This window comes from Myxocyprinus asiaticus, chromosome 6 (assembly GCF_019703515.2).
Source record: "Myxocyprinus asiaticus isolate MX2 ecotype Aquarium Trade chromosome 6, UBuf_Myxa_2, whole genome shotgun sequence".
Classification (NCBI taxonomy): domain Eukaryota; kingdom Metazoa; phylum Chordata; class Actinopteri; order Cypriniformes; family Catostomidae; genus Myxocyprinus; species Myxocyprinus asiaticus.
In genome coordinates, this window is record NC_059349.1 from 48809163 (window position 1) to 48828987 (window position 19825).

At 40.3% G+C, this 19825-nt stretch overlaps 1 protein-coding gene across 1 annotated transcript; it reads right to left on the reverse strand.

The window, feature by feature from the left end:
* Window positions 1–388: 388 nt before the first annotated feature.
* LOC127442753 (uncharacterized) lies at window positions 389–17495 on the reverse strand. The gene is made up of 4 exons (XM_051700925.1): window positions 17119–17495; window positions 11545–12317; window positions 6856–11244; window positions 389–5779 (listed from the first exon to the last, which is right to left on the reverse strand). The coding sequence occupies exons 1-4, from the start codon at window positions 17493–17495 to the stop codon at window positions 5745–5747; spliced, it is 5574 nt and encodes a 1857-aa protein (XP_051556885.1). The 3' UTR covers window positions 389–5744.
* Window positions 17496–19825: the final 2330 nt, after the last annotated feature.

Below are 19825 nucleotides of genomic sequence, written 5' to 3' on the forward strand. Positions count from 1 at the left end.
CATATTTAAGAAACAGCTACATGCAATAGGGGTTGAATAATTATGACACGGCTGTATTTGTAAAACATCCTGCTATTTACAAATATTAGGTTATATATTCACACTATGACTTTGAATGTGTCACTCAACTGATATAGATGTAAAGTTTAAAAATTCTGGGTCATCAGAAAAGATTACCTTTGTAAATCCTTAGTCTTGGGGGGGTTGAATAATTTCGATTGCAACTGTATATATATTACAGAAATATTAGAGATAAAAAAAAATGACATGCATTAGTAAAAATGAGTTATAGCCTATATTTTTTTACTTTTGATATTTGGCCAATGAACTGCAGCTAAGAGGGTTAACCAACTCCAAATATAGCATATTCAGATATATAACCACAGCATTAAATTGTAGAAAATGTTTATTAAATTTGTTTGTTTGTTTTTTTCATCCTTATGTCACATATTTACATTTAAAATGCCTAAAACATTTACAAACATGGAACAACAAAATGATGTATGCAAATGCCAACCATGATATCCAGAAATGTCAGATGATTAAAAAATAAGCATTAAAAATGTAACTGATGACACTCTTGGCATGAAAATGCAACAAACAGCTTATGTTTCAAAATACAGACAGTGTTATCATTACGACTCCCGTTACAAATGAACATAAAAACAATAAAATTCCGTTCACATTTGACTCTGAATGCTACAATGGCAAAAATGCTACATAGTTTATGAAAACAGCTTGAAATCATAACAGTTATGGCCTTTTCAGTGAAAGAGGGATCAGATCCTGTCAGTGTGCTACACATCATCCTTTCAATCCAAGATTTAGCTTATCATATTTGCAAAGAGAGAAAGAAATATTTGGCTGTGTGATGTGTTTTTCATTTCTTTATAGAAAAACGTTGGTACGAGCTCATGGTGATAACAGTACATGATTCTGAATGGAAGACGTACAAATGTTCAAACAAAATAAGGCCACATTTACCTTTGATCATAATCAAAATAACAAAGTCACCTCTAATGTTGCAATTTCCTTGTTGTATGCACTTTGTTGTAAGGAACCGTAGGTTTCTAGGCAGCTGCAGGATCCACTAAATGTCAGATTGATTATTGATGTAAATTGAATGAAACATTACAGCTATACAAAGCATTAAATATCAACTGTGGGCCTTTTCACTATACTGCAGCATGTTCTACAAACGTAAAAAGCAAAATCCTGTAATTCACGTCCCATGTTCAGAATGATTCAGGTTCAGCCCCTATCAGTTCAAGGTTCGAGAGCCAAAATAGGACATATACTGCAGGTCTCTACAAACATGATAACTTTTCGGTTAAATTTGGCCCCTTTAAGCACTAGAAAATTATATAATTTTCTTAGCATTCTATACAGCAACATAATAATACCGGCAACTTGATCCAAGAGCGAAGAAATTAATTATTATGGTTAAATACAAAATATCTTTTAAAATATTTAAAATATACTTTTATTTTATACATATGCAGACTGGTTAACAATGATAACAAAAATAAGTATTCATTGAAATGCCTTTTTTTAAATCACATGGATGGTACTATGACAGGGATAAAACAAGCAAACACACAGTAGCGGTTCTAGCTTGTGTGGCGCCCTGGGCAAAACCTGCTTCAGCACGTTTGGTGTATCAGTGCTGCCACGGGCAGCTGTCCATGTCGCCCATGCTTAAATCTGCCACTGCGCACACACATGCGCATACACACTTATACACACACTTTATACTTTAAATGCTTTTCTAAGTGTGACATTTGGATAGATGACACTTTAACACGAGTACATCCTGGTTCCCAGATTTTCTACAGCCAATGAGCTTTTGTGTTGGACAATATTGCTCAAGCATTCATGCATTATGATGTCATAAAATATCACATCTCTCCATTCCATAACATATTGTAACTTCTGAAAATTTAGTTTTTCCTAAAAATAGCTAAATTGTTCCATACATATCACACATTACCATTTAGTATCTTTCCTCTAAACTAATCCAAATCATTACATATCTAGAGCTGTCCTCTACTTCGCAACCATCTATATTTAACCATTAAAATGACTGTATCTGTACACGTTTAGCTTTTTCATTGAAACACTCGTAAGCATTTATTGCTTCCCGAAGTGACCTGGGGTTTTAGGGTATAGACACAAAACATTACTGTTTTCTCAAGTCTACATCGCCTGAAAATAGTCCCCGAATTTAAAATCTCACCTGGGTAAAACCTGGGTCACGCAACATCATTTAAGGTATTTGATATATCAGACAAACATTCAAAACATTATGCACATTTTGACACTTGAGATATAAACATTTTGGTGGTGTTTCGAAGTAATTCCTTAGGCTTATCATTACTGGTGTTTCAAAAAGGCCACTCGATAGCTAAAAATTCTCTTTGAATCCAATCACGATAAAAATATGTTAACAAGGTGCTTTTAAAGTTGATACATCAAATACTGAAACGCTCACCCCACCCAGGTCTCCGATTGACCTGCAATACATCTGATTTTAGCTGATACTGTACAAAGCTCTCTACACTCAGGGACATACATATGTTTACAGTGTGCTGAAAAGTTCTGGTTATAGGGCACTATGGGTTCAAACCAAGAGTTGTACAATTTCTTTTATCGATTTGTTGGAAAATGAAAACAGTTCAGAGCCATTGAGCGTCTCCTCCAACCAACTCCTGATTTGGAGCAGAACAGCTCCGGTGACGCATAAACATGAAAAGAAATGAATAAATAACAAATAATAAATACAAATAATTGAACAGTAAGCTTAAGTCTGCCACCCTGGATTTGGTAAGTTAAAAAAAAAAAAAAATTACCAAAAGTTAAAAAGCATCCACAAAACATTCATGTCTGCGCAATCAGAATCATATTAGACAGAGGGGTGACTACACCCCTTAAAAGCACTCCACAAGTGGACCACATGTTCCAACAAACAATGACAGTCCCATGATGCTGACAGAGGAAAGGCTTGGGGATGGAGGACAAGAGGGGGTTGGGATGCTCCCTTGGATTGGTTTCTTGGTGGACTGTTGAAAGTGTGAGATTATATAGGGTGGGTCAGATGGGTTAGGGTACTGTTTGTGCATAGGAAAGGTTGTCAAAGTGTGTTCTAACCAGTTGTTATAAGAAAAAGCGAACAGCAAAAAATGTCTCTGGAACCTTGTTGCATCACGCCTGGTTAGGACACTGTGGTTTAGCTGAAATACCCCATGAAATGGCTTGACAAGTGTAATTTTCTTTCTTCATGTATTTCATATTAAAACAAGAAGTTGGGGTGGGACACATCGAAGGGCTTGTCCCTTGTTTTAAAATAGCCAATAGCCTTTAGTATACATCCGCAAATTAGTTGTCAACTTTTAAGGCTAATTCACATTGCCCCAACAAACGCCAAAAAGCACGGTCAGTGTAACCCCGTTGGGTTTTGTTGGGCAGTGTGAAAATGACAGTTATGTTTCCAAATATTCTAAATCCAACAGCCAACTTAAAGGAATATTCCAGGTTCAGTACAAATTAAGATCAATAAACAGCATTTGTGGTATAATGTTGATTACCACAAAAAAAAATGTTTGACTCATCCCTTCGTTTTTAGAACACACATTAATTCTTCTGTTAAAACTTGTATATTATTTGAGCTGTAAAGTTGTATAAATTGTATTAAATTGATTTTAGGTTTTAGGGTTTACATCATCATTGCAACAAAGTTGTCAAATTGAATATAACTACATAGAAAAGCTTAGTAAGCTAAGATCATGTCAACACGCATATTGTTCACATCTTGTAGCTATACTTTTGAAACAGTGAGTATTTAAACGTTTACAGATTGGCCCCATTCACTTCCATTTAAAGTCTAAATAAATGTTTGTTTTAATCAACAGTATGCTACAAATGCTGTCAATTGAGCTTAACTTGTATTAAACCCAGAATATTCCTTTAAGAATGTTGGTGTTTGTTGGGGCAGTGTGAAACATACTTTAGAAGTAGAATACAGAGGGGCTCAAAGCTAACAGACATGAATTAAAAGCCACAATTTTGATTTCATGGGGCCTTTAAAGTCAATAATATAGCATAACAGCAGTGAGGTTTTGTCAGCTAAAGCACTAGGATACAAACAGATGTTAGTGCAGGACCGACAATGAGGTGTGGATGTTATGATGAGGTTTGGTTTTCAAACTCAATAGATAAGGGTTTATTATGGTTACAGTGTAAATGACACAGTTAATCACTCATGGTCATTGTAATTAAGAAGTGTAGCACAGAACATTGAATACAGAGAAACAGGATGTTGTTAATTCCAGTGGAATAATGAGGACTTACACAAATAGCCATATTTCAAGGTATTCCCAAACATTGGTGCGCCGAGATAACACTGTCTAGATGATTGAGAAATTAGTGCAATGTATGCGAACTTAGTGTAATGAAGGGTTAGTGAAAAGACTGAGGACCTCAAAAAAATAGATTGAGGATAGAAGGAACATGCAAAGATGCAAAGAAGGAGTTTTGCAGATGATAGGTTTTGTGCAAGGACAGTATCAGAGATTGTAGCTGGTTTTAAACTCCATCGCTTGTTCTGTCATTGTCATACTTTTCAAACAGTCAATAGCTTTTTACAAAAGACAGTGATGAGTTGTTTGTAATGTTTCTTGGTCACACAACAACGTTGTTTCATTGTTGTTGAGTAACGCACCAGACAATGTTCGATAAACCCAACTATTTATAAAAATTGGAGGGAAAGAGGGGTGATAAATGACGGGGTACAAAAACAGGGCGTCATGAGAACTGTAACATATGAAGGGCAATGGGGCATTATTGGGAACTTCCCTTGTTCTGGCAGTGGAACAGCAACACTTAGAAAGCCAGCAGAGCTGGAACTGAGTGGGCGTGGAGTGGAGTTGATACACAATGCTCTTGTCGGAGTAGAAGGCCATTTCAGAAGTCTCAGTGTGGCAAGGTGTTTAAAGGTATAGTTAACCCAAACATTAAATTCATTTTTACTCACCCTAATTTAACTCCAGACACACAGTATATGACTTTCTTTCTTCCGTGTCACACAAAATGAATAATTCCCCCCAATTATTATTATTTTTATTTTATTTTATTTTTTGCCATATAATGAAAGTGAATGGTGACTCAGGTCAGGGCTATCAAGCCTTAAAAAGGACAAATAAATATGATCATTTGTGGTTTTACGGTGTTTTTGGTCCTTTGACTTTGACAGCCTAGAGTTACCATTCACTTTCCTTTTACAGTATGGCAAAAAGCCATAAAAAAAAACAAAAAAAAAACATTTAATTCCTTTTGTGTTCCACGGGAGAAATAAAGTAATATGTTATTGGAGCAACATTAGAGAGATTAAATAATGTCAGAACTTTAATTTTCGGGTGAACTATTCCTTTAAATGTGTTCTGAATGCACATGAGTGTCTGCATACATGGCAATGACTTTGAGTGTTTGTGTGTCAGTTTATGTGTATTGTTTTTATACATGTATGTTTACGCACCGACGTGTGAGAATGTATCTGTACCTGTGTTTTGCAAGTTTTAGAATCTCAGTGTTTTGGTGTCAAACATTGTATGTGTGTGTGTGTATATATACTGTATATGCGAGTGATGTCTGAGGATGTTTCAGTAGCATATGAGGATGAAGGCATTTAGCAGACAGCCAGGTCACAGTGCTGGAGGCTGGCCCTTAGTTGGATGACCTCTAGGGTTCAGCTACGACCTCTCCACCTGGCTGGGCTCCTGTGACTCTGACAATCCAATCAGACCAGAAATATATTATGAAATAACAGAAAATGTGTCTATTAATTAAAATAAGAACCTAAAACTGGTTTATTTTACCCTGAAAATAAGTATTTTGTGGAAAAATACATAAACATTTAAATGAGATGCAATGATTGATTGAGACTTGTTAACTCAACTTTGCAGCAGGCCACCCTCTGGTGGCCATACAGCATTAACTCAACTCAAAAGCAAACACTCAAATGTCAAGATTATCTTTGGACCCACTTTAGAAAAAATATTTGGACCCAGCTTTAATTGCACCTTTACAGTTAAGGGTCTTACAATCATTGAAACACTTCAGATTAGTTTTCTGTGACCGAGAGAAGGGTGAAAGTTTCACTCGAATTCTTTAGACTTTATATTATGTCCTTGTTTCTTGTTGGATAGGGGTTCAAATGCACCCTAATGGTCCATTTTTGTTTAGGTTTCAGTTTTAAGTTTTCACAGAAAATCTATTTATTTGTTGCAGTGTTAACATTTTCAAGATTTTAGCTTACAATGGTAACCACACTACAAACTTAGCAATGGGATATGGTAGATAGTTGAAGCATGAAATATCAATAAAACAAAATCAAAATAACAGTGTACCAGAAAGCTATTCACAATGATACAAATGTTCTACACTGAAAAACTTTGTTCTCTGTGGGATTTTAAACATGTAAAAGCCCTAAAAATCAGATTCAGCTGGAAAGCAATATAAAAATGATTGATGGGTCAAATTTGGCCTGTGTGCTGCTATTTGAGGAGCCCTGTTATAAATGCATTCCAGCCACAAAACAGCGGCACAATATGCTGAAGGGGGCCGCTGAAAAGGACAGCGAATTTTGAGCGAATTGGTTAAGAGCCTGGATACTTTTTAAAGGCACTGTATGTATTTAGCATTTATATTAGCATAAATGCAAAACTGCATGTAAAGCTGAACTACACATTTCATTTTAAAGGAATGAGGTGGGACTTTCTGAAACGCTGGTATGCACAAATTTTGATATCACATGCTTTCTGCAATCCCCTATCCACAAATGTTGCTGTAACATTTTCCCACCTTTTTTGGTTGCCTGGTCGTCCTTTGTATCTTTAGGTTCACTGATGACTGCAGAAAGGGCACTGTCCTGTTTATCATCTTCTTTTGTGAGGTTTGAATGTTCCTGTGGGCCAGCAAGGGGGTATTCTTCCTCCCTCCCAAGCTCTCCCCACCTCCCAACCCCCTGTAGTCCATCCCATGAGTCTGAGCTACGGAGGCTAAGGCGTCTCATTCGTGAGACAGTCTTCACCTCCCTCATGCGGGCAAGTCTCTCCTCTGAGCCATGCCCAGGTGGGGCTGTAAAAAGAGCCTCTATTCTTTGAGAAAGTCCATGGCTCCATCTCTCAACCCCTGAACCCTGACCATCATCTGGAATTTGACTCTGCTCCTTATCAATGACTTCATTTGCAGCATCTTCTTTATGCCACACTTTATCGGTGCTAGAGGCTGAACAACTATGATCTTCACTGAGACCCTGCTTAAGTGTTTTCTGTTTTGTGTCCGAAACCTCCCCTTTTTCACCAATGTCCTGGTTACTACTATCTAACTCCCAGTCAGAATCATCTGCGCCTTGTCTGTCTATCCCACACCCACGCCAACCCCCCAGACCCCGTTTTTCACCACCTCCTTCCTGTCTATTATTGTCTAAACCCCACCTCTCCCCACCAACACCCCATCTTTCAGCATCAAGAGACCGCCTCTCTCTGGACCAGAATCCACCTTGACCCAAACTTTCCCCTTCCCACCCACCTTTCTCCCAATCTAACCCCAGAGACAGTCTACGATTGGGGTAAGGTAGCACAGATAGAGGAAGGTGCTCTGGTGGAAATTCTGGTCGTAGCTCCGCATCTAAACCTGAATGGGTCCATATTGCAGCCTTATTTGCCCTCAAAATCACATTTGGTTCTTTCTTAGCCTCTGTGGTCTTATTACTCTCCTGGTCTGTTTCTTCAGTCACTAGGTTTTTATGCTCAGATTTCTCTTTCTCTGTTTGTGTCTCTTCCTTAGAAGAGTCTTCTTCTCTTACTTCCTCTCTCTCTTTAGGTTGCTGGCTTTCGGGTGTCTCTGTTTGCTCTGTTTCTTTCTCTGTTGCTGCAGAGTGTTTCTGCTCAGCAGCTGCCAGATCGTCTTTTGTGTTAGCACCAACAATTTTGTTTGCCTTATTCTCAACTGACTCGCTGCCAGCAAAATCACCCATAACTTTGTTTGGCTCATGGTCTTCTGCTGAACCCTCTCCTGTAATCAGAGTAGCAATATGCTTCTCAGCTAATGATAGCTGCATCTGCCAGTCAGCAGGTACCTCTGGGTTAGCTTCTAAACCTGCTTTGTCTCCAACAGGCTTGCCAGTTGCAAGGCTACACAGCACACCCCTATTACTATGGAATCTGTTTGTGTGGCTGGTTACCCTCCTAAAGCCTGAGCTTCTTTCCTCCCTGAATAAAGAGATTGGCTCCTGTCTCACCTCCAATGCTGATGAACAACATGGCTGCTCTGAATCTGTGGGAGGTCTACCAGGTATGGGCACATGCTGAGGTGTTTCGATGCTCATGGCACTTCCTGGTTTGGATTTGACAGAAGCTCGGCTGACAGCCCCAGATTCACGGGCCATTTGGAGAGTTTGACAAATGTGTTCATAGTCTGGGGGGCTCGTTAGTGTGGAGGCATCTTGCATGGGCTGTCTGTCTGCCCATGGGAACTCGGCTGACATGGAAGAGGTGGAGGAGGTTTGTGCAGTCAAATGGTCATCTCTTTGGGTCTCTTTGGGGGGTGGGGCTTCCAGTTTAACGGATCTGCAGGCTTTGCGTTGTGTTATCTGGGACATGACTGTTTTATAGTCTCTGAAACCTGCTTCTGGAGGGGGAGGAGCAGGACAAATCTCCTCTCTAAGCTGTTTACTGAAGCTCACACTCTTCCCGGTTGATGGTCGAAAAAAGGCACTCTTCACCTCTCGGTATTCTGGGTCACTTCCAGGCACTAAGCTGGGCCTAAGTGCGGTAGCAGGAATTCCAAGTGAATCTGCAGACAGCCTGGATTTGATACGGTCAGGGATTTGCATGGAGGAACGGTTGGGAAGGTTAGGAAGGTTATTGCTGGCAGTGCTGAGCTCCATGATATCTTTGTAGGCCTCATTAAGATCCTCAATGCACTGGTCCACACTAGGCTGTTTACCTGCTTGGTCTTGCACCTCCTTATTTATGGTCTCGAGTTCTTCAATGGCATCCCATGGTCGTCGGCTCACCGGCTTCAGCAAAAACTGACCAAAGGTCTCTGGGTTTGGGCCTGTGGCTAACCTTGCCTCTTCAATCTGATCTGTTGGTGGGGACTGAGGTGGAGGCTGTGTTGGTGGGGGTGGTGGAGGTTGAGATGGAGGTTGGGTTGGAGGTGGGGGCGGAGGGTGTGGCGGGGGATGTAATGGAGGCCTGTGAGAACCTGTGCTCTTAGAGAAGGTACCTGTCCGTGAAAAAGCGCTGTTGCTGGATGGTTTTAGACTTTTTTGGCCCTTCATGGGATACCCGTAAGGGGTGCTTGGGTCAGGAGCTCCTGAAGACACTGGAGCTACTGGAGTTGGAGGAACTGATGGAACTGATGGGGCCGCTGGAGTCGATGGAGCCGCTGCAGCCCCAAGGGCCCCTGGAGCAGCCGCTGGAGCCACTGTTGTACTCTCAGAAGGACCTGCTTCCTCTGGGGCGGAAGGAGCATCTTGTGCTTCTGTGTTGGCAGGACCCTGAATTGCATTGCTTTTTGTGGGCTCAGGGCTTGTTTGGGTCTCCTGATCACGATACTGGTCTCCTGGCCAAGCTCCAGAATACCGTCGTAGCTCATCATGTGGATTTGGTTTAATGATCCTGGAGCGTGAGTTCCTTCTTCGATGAGCTCTCCTTGTGGCAATGCTACTAGACCCACTGCCAAGCGTGAGTGCTTGTAGCTCCAAATCAGTGGAGGTGGTGGATGTGCTTTTGAGGCTTTGGTTTGGCAGAGAGCCGAGAGTGTTGCTGTTCTCGCTGGAGGAGCTTGGTGGTGGTGGAGGAGGAATTGGGGGAGAGTCTGGTTCTTTTTCTTCATTGTTATTTTGATCTCTAGATTTTGCACTGGACTGTGAAAGTGGCACAGACACAAGGCAGAAGATAGTCTCACTGAGTTTCTTTTTTACACTCTTTTTCTCAGGTTCCTGCAATGGTTCTGTCTTTACAGTTGAAACACTCTCTGAGGAACCTTTATCCATGGATTTGTCAACTTTTCCAGACTTGTCAGTGATCTTTTCGGCTTTTATTTGGTCTGTACTGCTGTCTGCTTTTGCCTGCTTGTCAGCTTTACTCAACTTGTCAGTAAATTTCTCAGATTTACTCATTTTTTCTAACATTTTATCTGCTTTAAGCTGCTTTTCTAGAATTCTATCAATCTTCAAGTGCTTTTCTATAAGTCTTTCAGCTTTACTTTGCTTGTCTGGAATTCTGTCTGCTTTTATGGGCTTTTCAGGAAATTTCTCTGCCTTGATTTCGGGCTTAATTTGTTTGTCAGTATATCTATCAGCTTTGACTTGATCTGGGATTCTGTCCACTTGTATCTGGTCAGTTAATCTTTCAGCCTTTATTTGTTTGTCTGTAAACCTGTCTAGCTTTACTGGATCTGTAGGCTTGTCCAATTTGATTGGTTCTGTAACTCGATCTGGTTTGACTTGCTCTGTTACTTTGACTTGGTCTGTTCTTATCTGTTCAGTACCTCTCTCCACTTTTACCTGCTCTGTTACTCTCTCTATCTTGACTTGGTCAGGGATTCTGTCTAATCTAGCCTGCTGGTCTGTTTTAATGATTGGCTGCAGGGGTCTCGTATGAAAGGCTGTGGGATACTTGGCACAGCTCTGTTCAGGTGCTACATTGTCACTTCCTTTGTTAATCCCCTTGTGCCAGCGGTTAGTGTTCTCCTGTTCATTGAGAGACAGTTTGTTAGTGTCCATGCTAAGACTCGGTCCCTGTGAAGGGAGGAAGGCACTATCATGTGTGGATTGTCCTAAAGTTGCAGCGCAGGGAAGCTCTTTGTTGACGTGTCGAATCTTGTCCGTGTCTGTGAGCGAGTTTCCACAGGGCCCCCCTGAGATGTGCCTGACACGCGGGTCATCAAATGGGACATACTGCATGAGTGCTGGACGGCTTGGTACGACAGGCCCTGGATGCACTGGCCTTCTCGGAACCACTGCCATGCTTCGGTCCTCATGGCATTCTGACCACGACAATCCTGAAGTCCTGGAAAACCACTGGCCCATCTCTGCACTTACAGGCTCACGCTTCCATCGTACAAGTGCAGAGTCTGCTCGGTAGTTCTGTCCACTCCTGGGTGGCAGAAATCTCCTGTAGGAGGGGGGTGGGATATAACCAGGTGGCTCCATGCCAGTCAGTTCATGGTAAAACAGATCTGCCCTATATGCTTCTGGTCTAAGAAGCTCTGCACTTTGGGAGTAACAAATGGACCTGTCTCTGAGCAGTTCTGAGCTCTGAGAGTAACAAAGTGATCGGTCCCTTAACAGGTCGGCACTATGCGAGTGGGTGAAAAAACGGTCCTGCAGTAGTTCTGCACTTTGTGAATGACTGATAAATCTGTCTCTTAGTGGTTCAGCACTTTGTGAGTGGCTCACCAAGCGGTCTCTCAGTGGTTCTGCAGTCTGCGAAAAACAAATGGACCGATCTCGTAGAAGCTCAGTGCTCTGAGAGTAACAACCAGACCTGTCTCTTACTGGTTCAAAATTCTGAGAGAAGCACATGGAGCGGTCTCTGGGTTTGGACACTGGTTCAGAAGACAGAGTTTCCAAGCTCCCCCTGTTTTGCTGGTGAGTCTCATAAGATGGAGGTTTGATGGGGCGGCTGAACCTTGGCTTTGGTACAACTGCAGCAGGACCGTGACTTTGTGTCTGACCACTCCAACGCTCCCCTGCTGGCCAATCACTATGGTATCGACTATATGGAGCTGAGCTGTTGCTTCTTAGTGAGGGTGGCTGACTTGGGGCACCACTTTGAGGCAGTTCTCCGTAATGTGGATCCTCGGGGGAAAGTACTCGAGGGAGTGACTGGGACTTGGCGCGCACAGTGGCAGACACGTTGCCCTCTGCTGGCCGCAGACGGTGTTGCTGCTCCTGAGACCAATGTTCAGCCTCCCCATCGGACAGCTGCCGGCCCAAGCCCACTGCAGGGCGCCACTCCTCTGTGCCCAGGCTCTGGCATTTCCTCTCCCCAGTCACACGTAGAGTCTCTGGACCTGAGTCTATTGGTTCCCGTATCCATGGTGCTTCCTCCCACCGTGCCAGTGGCCTCTCTGCTCTCAGCTCCTCAACAGCAAGCACTGGGCCTCGCCACAATCCTCCAGACACTCTGAGCTCCCTGGGATCAGCATAGTCCAATAGAGCACTAAAGTCCTGTCCCCTCCTTCTCCAGAATGAAAGATCTCGCTCATCTGCGTGCTCAGAGTACGTCAGGCTGGGAGCATCATAGAACCTAGCAACAGAGACAAATATAGAACATTAATTAAACCAGTTGTAGAATTTTCAAAAACTGCAATTCATAACTAATCATTATTAAATTTTCCGGTGTTTACTAAAATGAAAATTTACAAAAAGTAAAGTGTTGCAGTTTCAGCAGTCAGAAAATGTAACCTTAGATTGTAACTTTAAAAACTTAAAATAAGAGTTTTGTGGATTTAAGTCTGTGTCTGTTTGCTGAGAGGAATAAAATGAACTTACGCTGTCACACAAAGTGTATATGCAGTGCATTCAGAAAGTATTCAGACCCCTTCATTTTTTCAAAAATGTTTCTGTTGCAGCCATATGCTAAAATGCTTTACATTTTTTCCACATCAATCTACACTACATGCCCCATAATGACAAGGCAAATAACAGATTTCTGATAACTTTGCAAATTTATTAAAAATAAAAAACTGAAATATTACATTGACTTAAGTATTCAGACCCTTTGCTATGGCACTTGAAATTTAGCTCAGGTGCATCCTATTTCTCTGGATCATCATTGAGATGTTTCTACACTTTGATTGGAGTCCACCTGTGGCAAATTCAATTGACTGGATTTGACTTGGAAAGGCACACATCTGTCTATATAAGGTCTCACAGCTGAAAATGCATATCAGAGAAAAAAACAAGCCATGAGGTCAAAGGAACTGCCTGCAGAGCTCAGAGACAGGATTGTGTCAAGGCACAGATCTGGGGAAGGCTACAAAAAAAATTCATCTGTATTTCACAGTGGCCTTCATAATTCTTAAATGGAAGAAGTTTGGAACAACCAGGACTCTTCCTAGAGCTGGTCACCCGGCCAAACTGAGCAATTGTGGGAGAAGGGCCTTGATAAGAGAGGTGACCAAGAAACCGATGGTCACTCTGGTTAAGCTCCAGAGATCATGTGTGGAGATGGGAGAAACTTGCAGAAGGAGAACCATCACTGCAACACTCCACCGATCTGGGCTTTATGGTAGAGTGGACAGACGGAAACATCTCCTCAGTGCAAGACACATAAAAAAGCACCAAAAGGACTCTCAGACTGTGAGAAACAAGATTCTCTGTTCTGATGAAACAAAGATTGAACTGTTTGGCCTAAATTCCAAACATCATGTCTGGAGGAAACCAGGCACCGCTCACCACCTGCGCAATACCATCCCAACGGTCAGGCATGGTGGTGGTAGCATCATGCTGTTGGTGTGTTTTTCAGTGGCAGGGACTGGGGGACTGGCAGGGTTGAAGGAAAGCTGAACACAGAAAAATACAGAGATATCCTTAATGAAAACCTGGTCCGGAGCGCTCAGGACCTCAGACTGGGCCTGGAAGGTTCACCTTCCAACAGGACAATGACCCTAAGCACACAGCCAAGACAATGCAAGTGTGGCTTAGGGACGACTCTGTGAATGGCCTTGAGTGGTCCAGCCAGAGCCTGAACTTGAACCCAACTGAACATCTCTGGGATCTGTCCGTGAAGAGAGCTAAAAATGGCTGTCCACCGACGGTCCCCATCCAACTTGACAGAGCTTGAGAGGATCTGCAGGGAAGATTGGCAGAAAATCTTCAAATCCAAGTGTGCAAAGCTTGTCGCATCATACCCAAAAAGACTTGAGGCTGTAATCACTGCCAAAGGTGCTTCAACTAAGTACTGAGCTAAGGGTCTGAATACTTATGTCAGTGTGATATTTAAGTTTTTTATTTTTAATACATTTGCAAAGTTATCAAAAATATGGTTTTTACTTTGTCATTATGGGGTATGGAGTGTAGATTGATGTGAAAAAATAAATAATTTAAAGCATTTTAGCATAAGACTGCAACATAACAAAATGTGAAAAAACTTAAGGGGTCTGAATACATTCTGAATGCACTGTAAAAGTTTAAAGTTTACAGTATTTTCCTTCTGGGAATACGTACAAAAATTTTGACATCTTGCATTTACTCATTTTGTCCAATAAAAATTCTCTCAAACAATGAGTATGTCCCTCCCCCTGATACCACATACTTCTGACTAGTGATGGCAAGTTTCATCTCATATTCATGACTGTGATGTAAACTAAAGGCTATTGGCTTCTTAATGTTGCCTAGGAGACGGATATGGCTTCAACATCATGTGGTTTCCCAATGTTGTCATATAGTAGATTGTTGACAATGGGCTAAGTAGTCTAAGAATTATGGGTATTAAAATAACCAAACTTTTAAAATCACAACTGCAAATAACATCCATGATCTTATAAAAATTTATGAAATTTAAGTATGAAATTTCCTCAATTTTACCATAATGACAAATAATACATTTTTGTTGATGTAAAAGGTTTGTGTTCTGCATTCTCACATGTCCATTCACTGTCACTTTACGCACATACAAAACGCACCTCAGGGGAAGCTATAGATGTGATTACATTCACATGGCCGATTCCTTTCAGGCTACACTACACTGATGTTGCCAAAGAGTCTGGATATTTAATGGCATGTTCACAGTGGAATAGATTTGGCTACAAGATGCAAGAAAGAGGAGATCTATCAAGATTAGTTTTTTGGACAAAATAAGAGCCAGATAAACCAGTCAGGTTTTAATAATAGAAAGTTGTGTTTACATCAAAATTGGATTTTTGTGGATTTATAAGCTATTGTACTACATTTAAAAGTTGACTAAATGAACTTATTATAGCAGATATACAGATTTAAAGACTCTCTCTTCCAGGAAAACTTATCTAAAATACTGATGACTCATGCATTCAGGTGCATATATACATTTCTGTCCAATTAAATGCTCTCTAGAATGCCAATGTCTCCCTAATACAAAATGCCACTGACTAGCATTAACAAGTAGCAAATCATGATTCATAGCTGTCACATAAAATAAAGACAATTGCCAATTCAAAAAAGGTGCGTGGTCGATGAGCCCTTTGATATGTCCTGCCACAACTTCCTGTTTCAATAGGAAATACGTCAACACAGGAAAGAAAACTGCAATCGTCAAGCAATTTCATGGGGTCTTTTAAAAGAGCTCTCATAAAGAGCTCACACACTTGAGAGCAATACACGTGTTCTTGCACATAGCATCACACACTCACTGAGCACTTTATTAGGAACACCTGTACACCTACTTATGTGATTGTTTAATCAGCCAATCGTGTGGCAGCAGTGCAATGCATAAAACCATGCAGATACGGGTCAGGAACTTCAGTTATTGTTCACATCAACAATCAGAATGGGGGAAAAATTGTCTCTCTTTGCACTCTCTTTCAGAAAAGACAGAAAGCATTTATGAGTGTCTAATTTCAATAGAGAATAATTTCAAATGGATGTTGAATGTTTTGATAGCTTCATTAAAGGACTGGTTTGGTGATTTTTAACCTCCATTTTATTCAAACAGGTGTTTTTGTTTTGCTTCAATGTTGCAGATAAGTGTAATTTTGAGAAACATTTTATGTTGTTTAAAGCTTTAAAAACAGAAATCTGCAAAGCCGTGGTCTAGTCCCTTTAGTCAGTGTGTGTAGTCTTCTAAAACACCTCCCTACAATACATGCTTTACATAAGAGTTTCATAACTTTACTTGGATTTTCGCAAATCCACTGTCTTGACCATAGGCATGTCTAGATGCCAAAAACACGATGTTGGTGCTTCTTCCTTCATTATTAATAGTACTGGTTTATTTTATTATATTTGAGTAGGGCCTCTGCAATCTATGCAAATTGTGTGTGAATGTTTCAATTGGTTTTAATATGTTGTAGGAGTAGCAATTATTTAAAAAGGCCAGTTTGATAATGCTATTAATCAAAACTTGTCCTCAAATACAGGAAGCATACAATACTACAAATGTAAAGTTTCAAAATTTTCAGGTGTTCAAACGAACATTTGTTTTTAACAAACACCCGTCTGAATGCATTCAGTGCTACTGAAAAGTTGAAAGAAATCTTTTTCTCAAAACTCAAGCAAACTGTGATGTTGCGCTCCAGATGATTATACACAACTTATACATCAACGCTAGCAATCATAGTTTTCAATGGCTGGTGGTATTGTCAATATGTTGAAAGCAGGATGGCAATGGCAGATATAATCATAATACAAATAAATAATGACAAATGAGACATACAAAAAAATTGCTGTAATGAACACATTTGCCCCTTTTCCACTGACAAGTTGAAGGTGCCACTGCACCAAAAGCATATAGATGCGAATCAATACAAGAAAGTTAGGTCAGGAAAAGTTATCACATTTATATCATGTTGTCACATGTTTTTTAAATGTCATAAATTAACACAAATGATCATTTACAATGTTTTGATATTTTTGTATGTTACGCTTTCTATTTTTGTTGTTTCATGAATTGTTTTGTGCCTCATAATTGTTTACTTTTTATATTTTGCTGAAAAACCTATAATAGGCTGTTTAATATGGATGTAGAAATAAAGAGAGGCGTAGATTTTGTTTTGGTGGTAGTGATGTGGCGCACACATTCCTCCGTCACCCTTCAATGTTCACATTACACCTACAGCCACTGGTTTAATGGCAGGTTCCATTGTGACAACATGCCCCGCTATTGTTACAAAAGGTTAAAGTGTGTTCCATAAACTATATCTTTTTACCCGGCCAAAAATGGTCAATTAACTTACCCTGAGAGTTAATCACTGGAGTAAAAAGTGACAATGAGCCCCGGTCCTCCCTTTTTCTTTTAAATAAATGGCACTTGGTTTGATGTTTTGTTATAAACTGCAAGTCATACATATATTTACAAGTTTGGCATAAGTGTCCAAATATTTTTGGGGCCAATGTATCAAACAAACACTTACCCACTGTCCGTAGCAAGAGAATCTCCCAGAGGCTGCAGGTCACCAAGGAACGCAAGAGGAACCTCCAACCTCCTCTGAATTCTGTCGTGGCCCTCATTAATGTTGTTGTTGTTTTCAGGGTAGGCCTTCACTGGTGCCGGTCTGTACACCCCCATGCCCACTTCTGTTCTTCCGTCCGCTCCCCCCTCTGTCATCCCAAACCCGTTCAGAGCACCTCCGCCACCACCAACACCACCACCAGGTGGCCGGTTCTCTACATTATCACGCCGACATTCGTTGTTTCGATTGTCATAAGGAGCAGAGGAAGAGGAGGAGGCGGGGCCACTCCTGGGCAGTTTGTATCCATGAGAGATCAGCAGGTCCTCCACACTGTACATGATGTGTGTGTGTGTGTGTGTGTGTGTGTGTGTGGACAGAGTTGGAAAGGGAGCCCAAAGGCGAGTTTAAGTGTGTGTATGTGTATGTGTGTGGCCTATGGGCAGTGCTGGTGCAGCAGGCAGGAACACAGCTGCTCAGCAAAGGCCATCACTGGAGAATAAGAGAGAGAGAGAGAGAGAGAAAGAGAGAGAGGGAGGGACAGAGAGAGGGAGGGAGAGAGAGAGAGAGAGAGAGAGAAAGAGAGAACATTACACACTTAAACAATAAACATCTGCTCAGCAGAGAATTAACCATCTTCTTGGTTGGGGCATGAGTTTAAAACTACATACAGTATTTATTCTGTAGATCTACTGTGGCCACACCCTATTAACGTATTATACAACCAATGCACAAACTGTTCAAGTGCAAACTCAAAAGAGCAGCTTAAAGGTAATGTAATTTTTTATGTTAAAATTTGTATTGTATCCCAGCTTAATATGCAGATACAACTACAATTAAGACATTTTCTAAGTTGATTGCCCCAAAATGTCAACATCTCTGTGGTACTATTAAAATATTGCTCTATTTGTCTGAGCATCCCGACCATAGCAACATTGGCTCAACCAATAAGTGGTGCAATCTGTTTGACCAATGGTAAAAAGGGGAGTGTTTGGGAAACTATTTCTGTGTTCTTTGATGCCACCAGTGTTTGGGAAGTTACTTTGAAACTGTAGCTTCCCAAGCTACAAGCTACTAATAACTTTAAGTAGATAAACTACAAGTAGTTAGCTACACTACAAGCTACTAACAAAAAGTACATTGATTGAAGCAATTTAAAGAAGAAAATATTTTAAGTTATAAAATGGTATAGATTGCAGAATTCAATAAAAATCACCTGATAGTTATATATTTAATAAGGGTGACATTCTCTTATGAAAATTAACTATGATTTTAAAAAACTTTACTATAGTTTAACCATAGTATTTGTAGTTAAACAATAACATCACCTGATCATATGATTGTAAATTGTGTATAAAAATAAATAATTAAATAAGAAATATGATTATTATTTAATTATTTATTTTTATACACAATTTACAATAATATTTAATCAAACTACACAATGATCACTCTAAGACTTTATAGATATTACAGTTTCATTTTCTGTTAATGCATGATTTTCTGTAAAGCTGCTTTGACACGATGTGTGTTGTGGAAAGCGCTATACAAATAAAAATGACTTGACTTAAACCATAGTAACCTCAAAATTAACCATGGTTACTAAAAAAATTACTATAGTAAAACCATGGTTCCTATATGAACACTACAGTATTACTTTAGTAAAACCATGGTTTCCGTCAAAAAACATGGTTACTCCAGTCATGGTTACTACAATAATACTAAAGCAAAACATGATTAACAGTCTTGCACTTAACAGAATATTTTGGGTTCAATTGACATACAATCACTGAGCACTTTATTAGGAACACTATGGTCTTATTAAAGTGACCAACATGGTCTTCAGCTGTTGTAGCCCATCCACCTCAGGTATAGCTGAGATGCTATTCTGCTCACTACAATTGTACAGAGTGGTCATCTGAGTTACCATAGCCTTTCTGTCAGCTTGAACCAGTGTGGCCGATATCTGTTAACCTCACTCATCAACAAGGCGTTTACGTCCGCAGAACCGCCGCTCACTGGATTGTTTTGTTTTTGGCACCATTCTGAGTAAACTCAAGAGACTGTTGTGCGTGAAAATCCCAGGAGATCAGCAGTTACAGAAATACTCAAACCAGCCCATCTGGCACCAACAATCATGCCTCAGTCGAAATCATTGATATCACATTTTTTTCCCCATTCTGATGGTTGATGTGAGGATTAACTTGAAGCTCCTGACCCATATCTGTGTGATTTTTTGCATTGCACTGTTGCCACACGATTGGCTGATTAGATAATCGCATGAATAAGTAGGTGTACAGGTGCTCCTAATAAAGAGATCAGTGAGAGTATTTGTGTCATAATTGCTGAACATCACAAAAAATATTTTCAACCCGTCCCTCGCTTATAAAAATAAATCAAGGTTACAGTAAGGCACTTACAATGCAAGTGAATGGGGCCAGTCCTTAAACATTTATATTTATACTGTTTCAAAATTATTGCCACAAACATTATATACTGTATGTTAATATGATATTAATGTGATAAAATCACTTATCACTGACGACGCAATGCTGGTAAACCCTGTAAGTGATTTTATCACACTAAAATCGTAAAGAAAAGAGATTTAAATCACAGAAAAATCATGTTAACATGTATGTTTACATATTGTAGATAAACTTTTGAAACACTG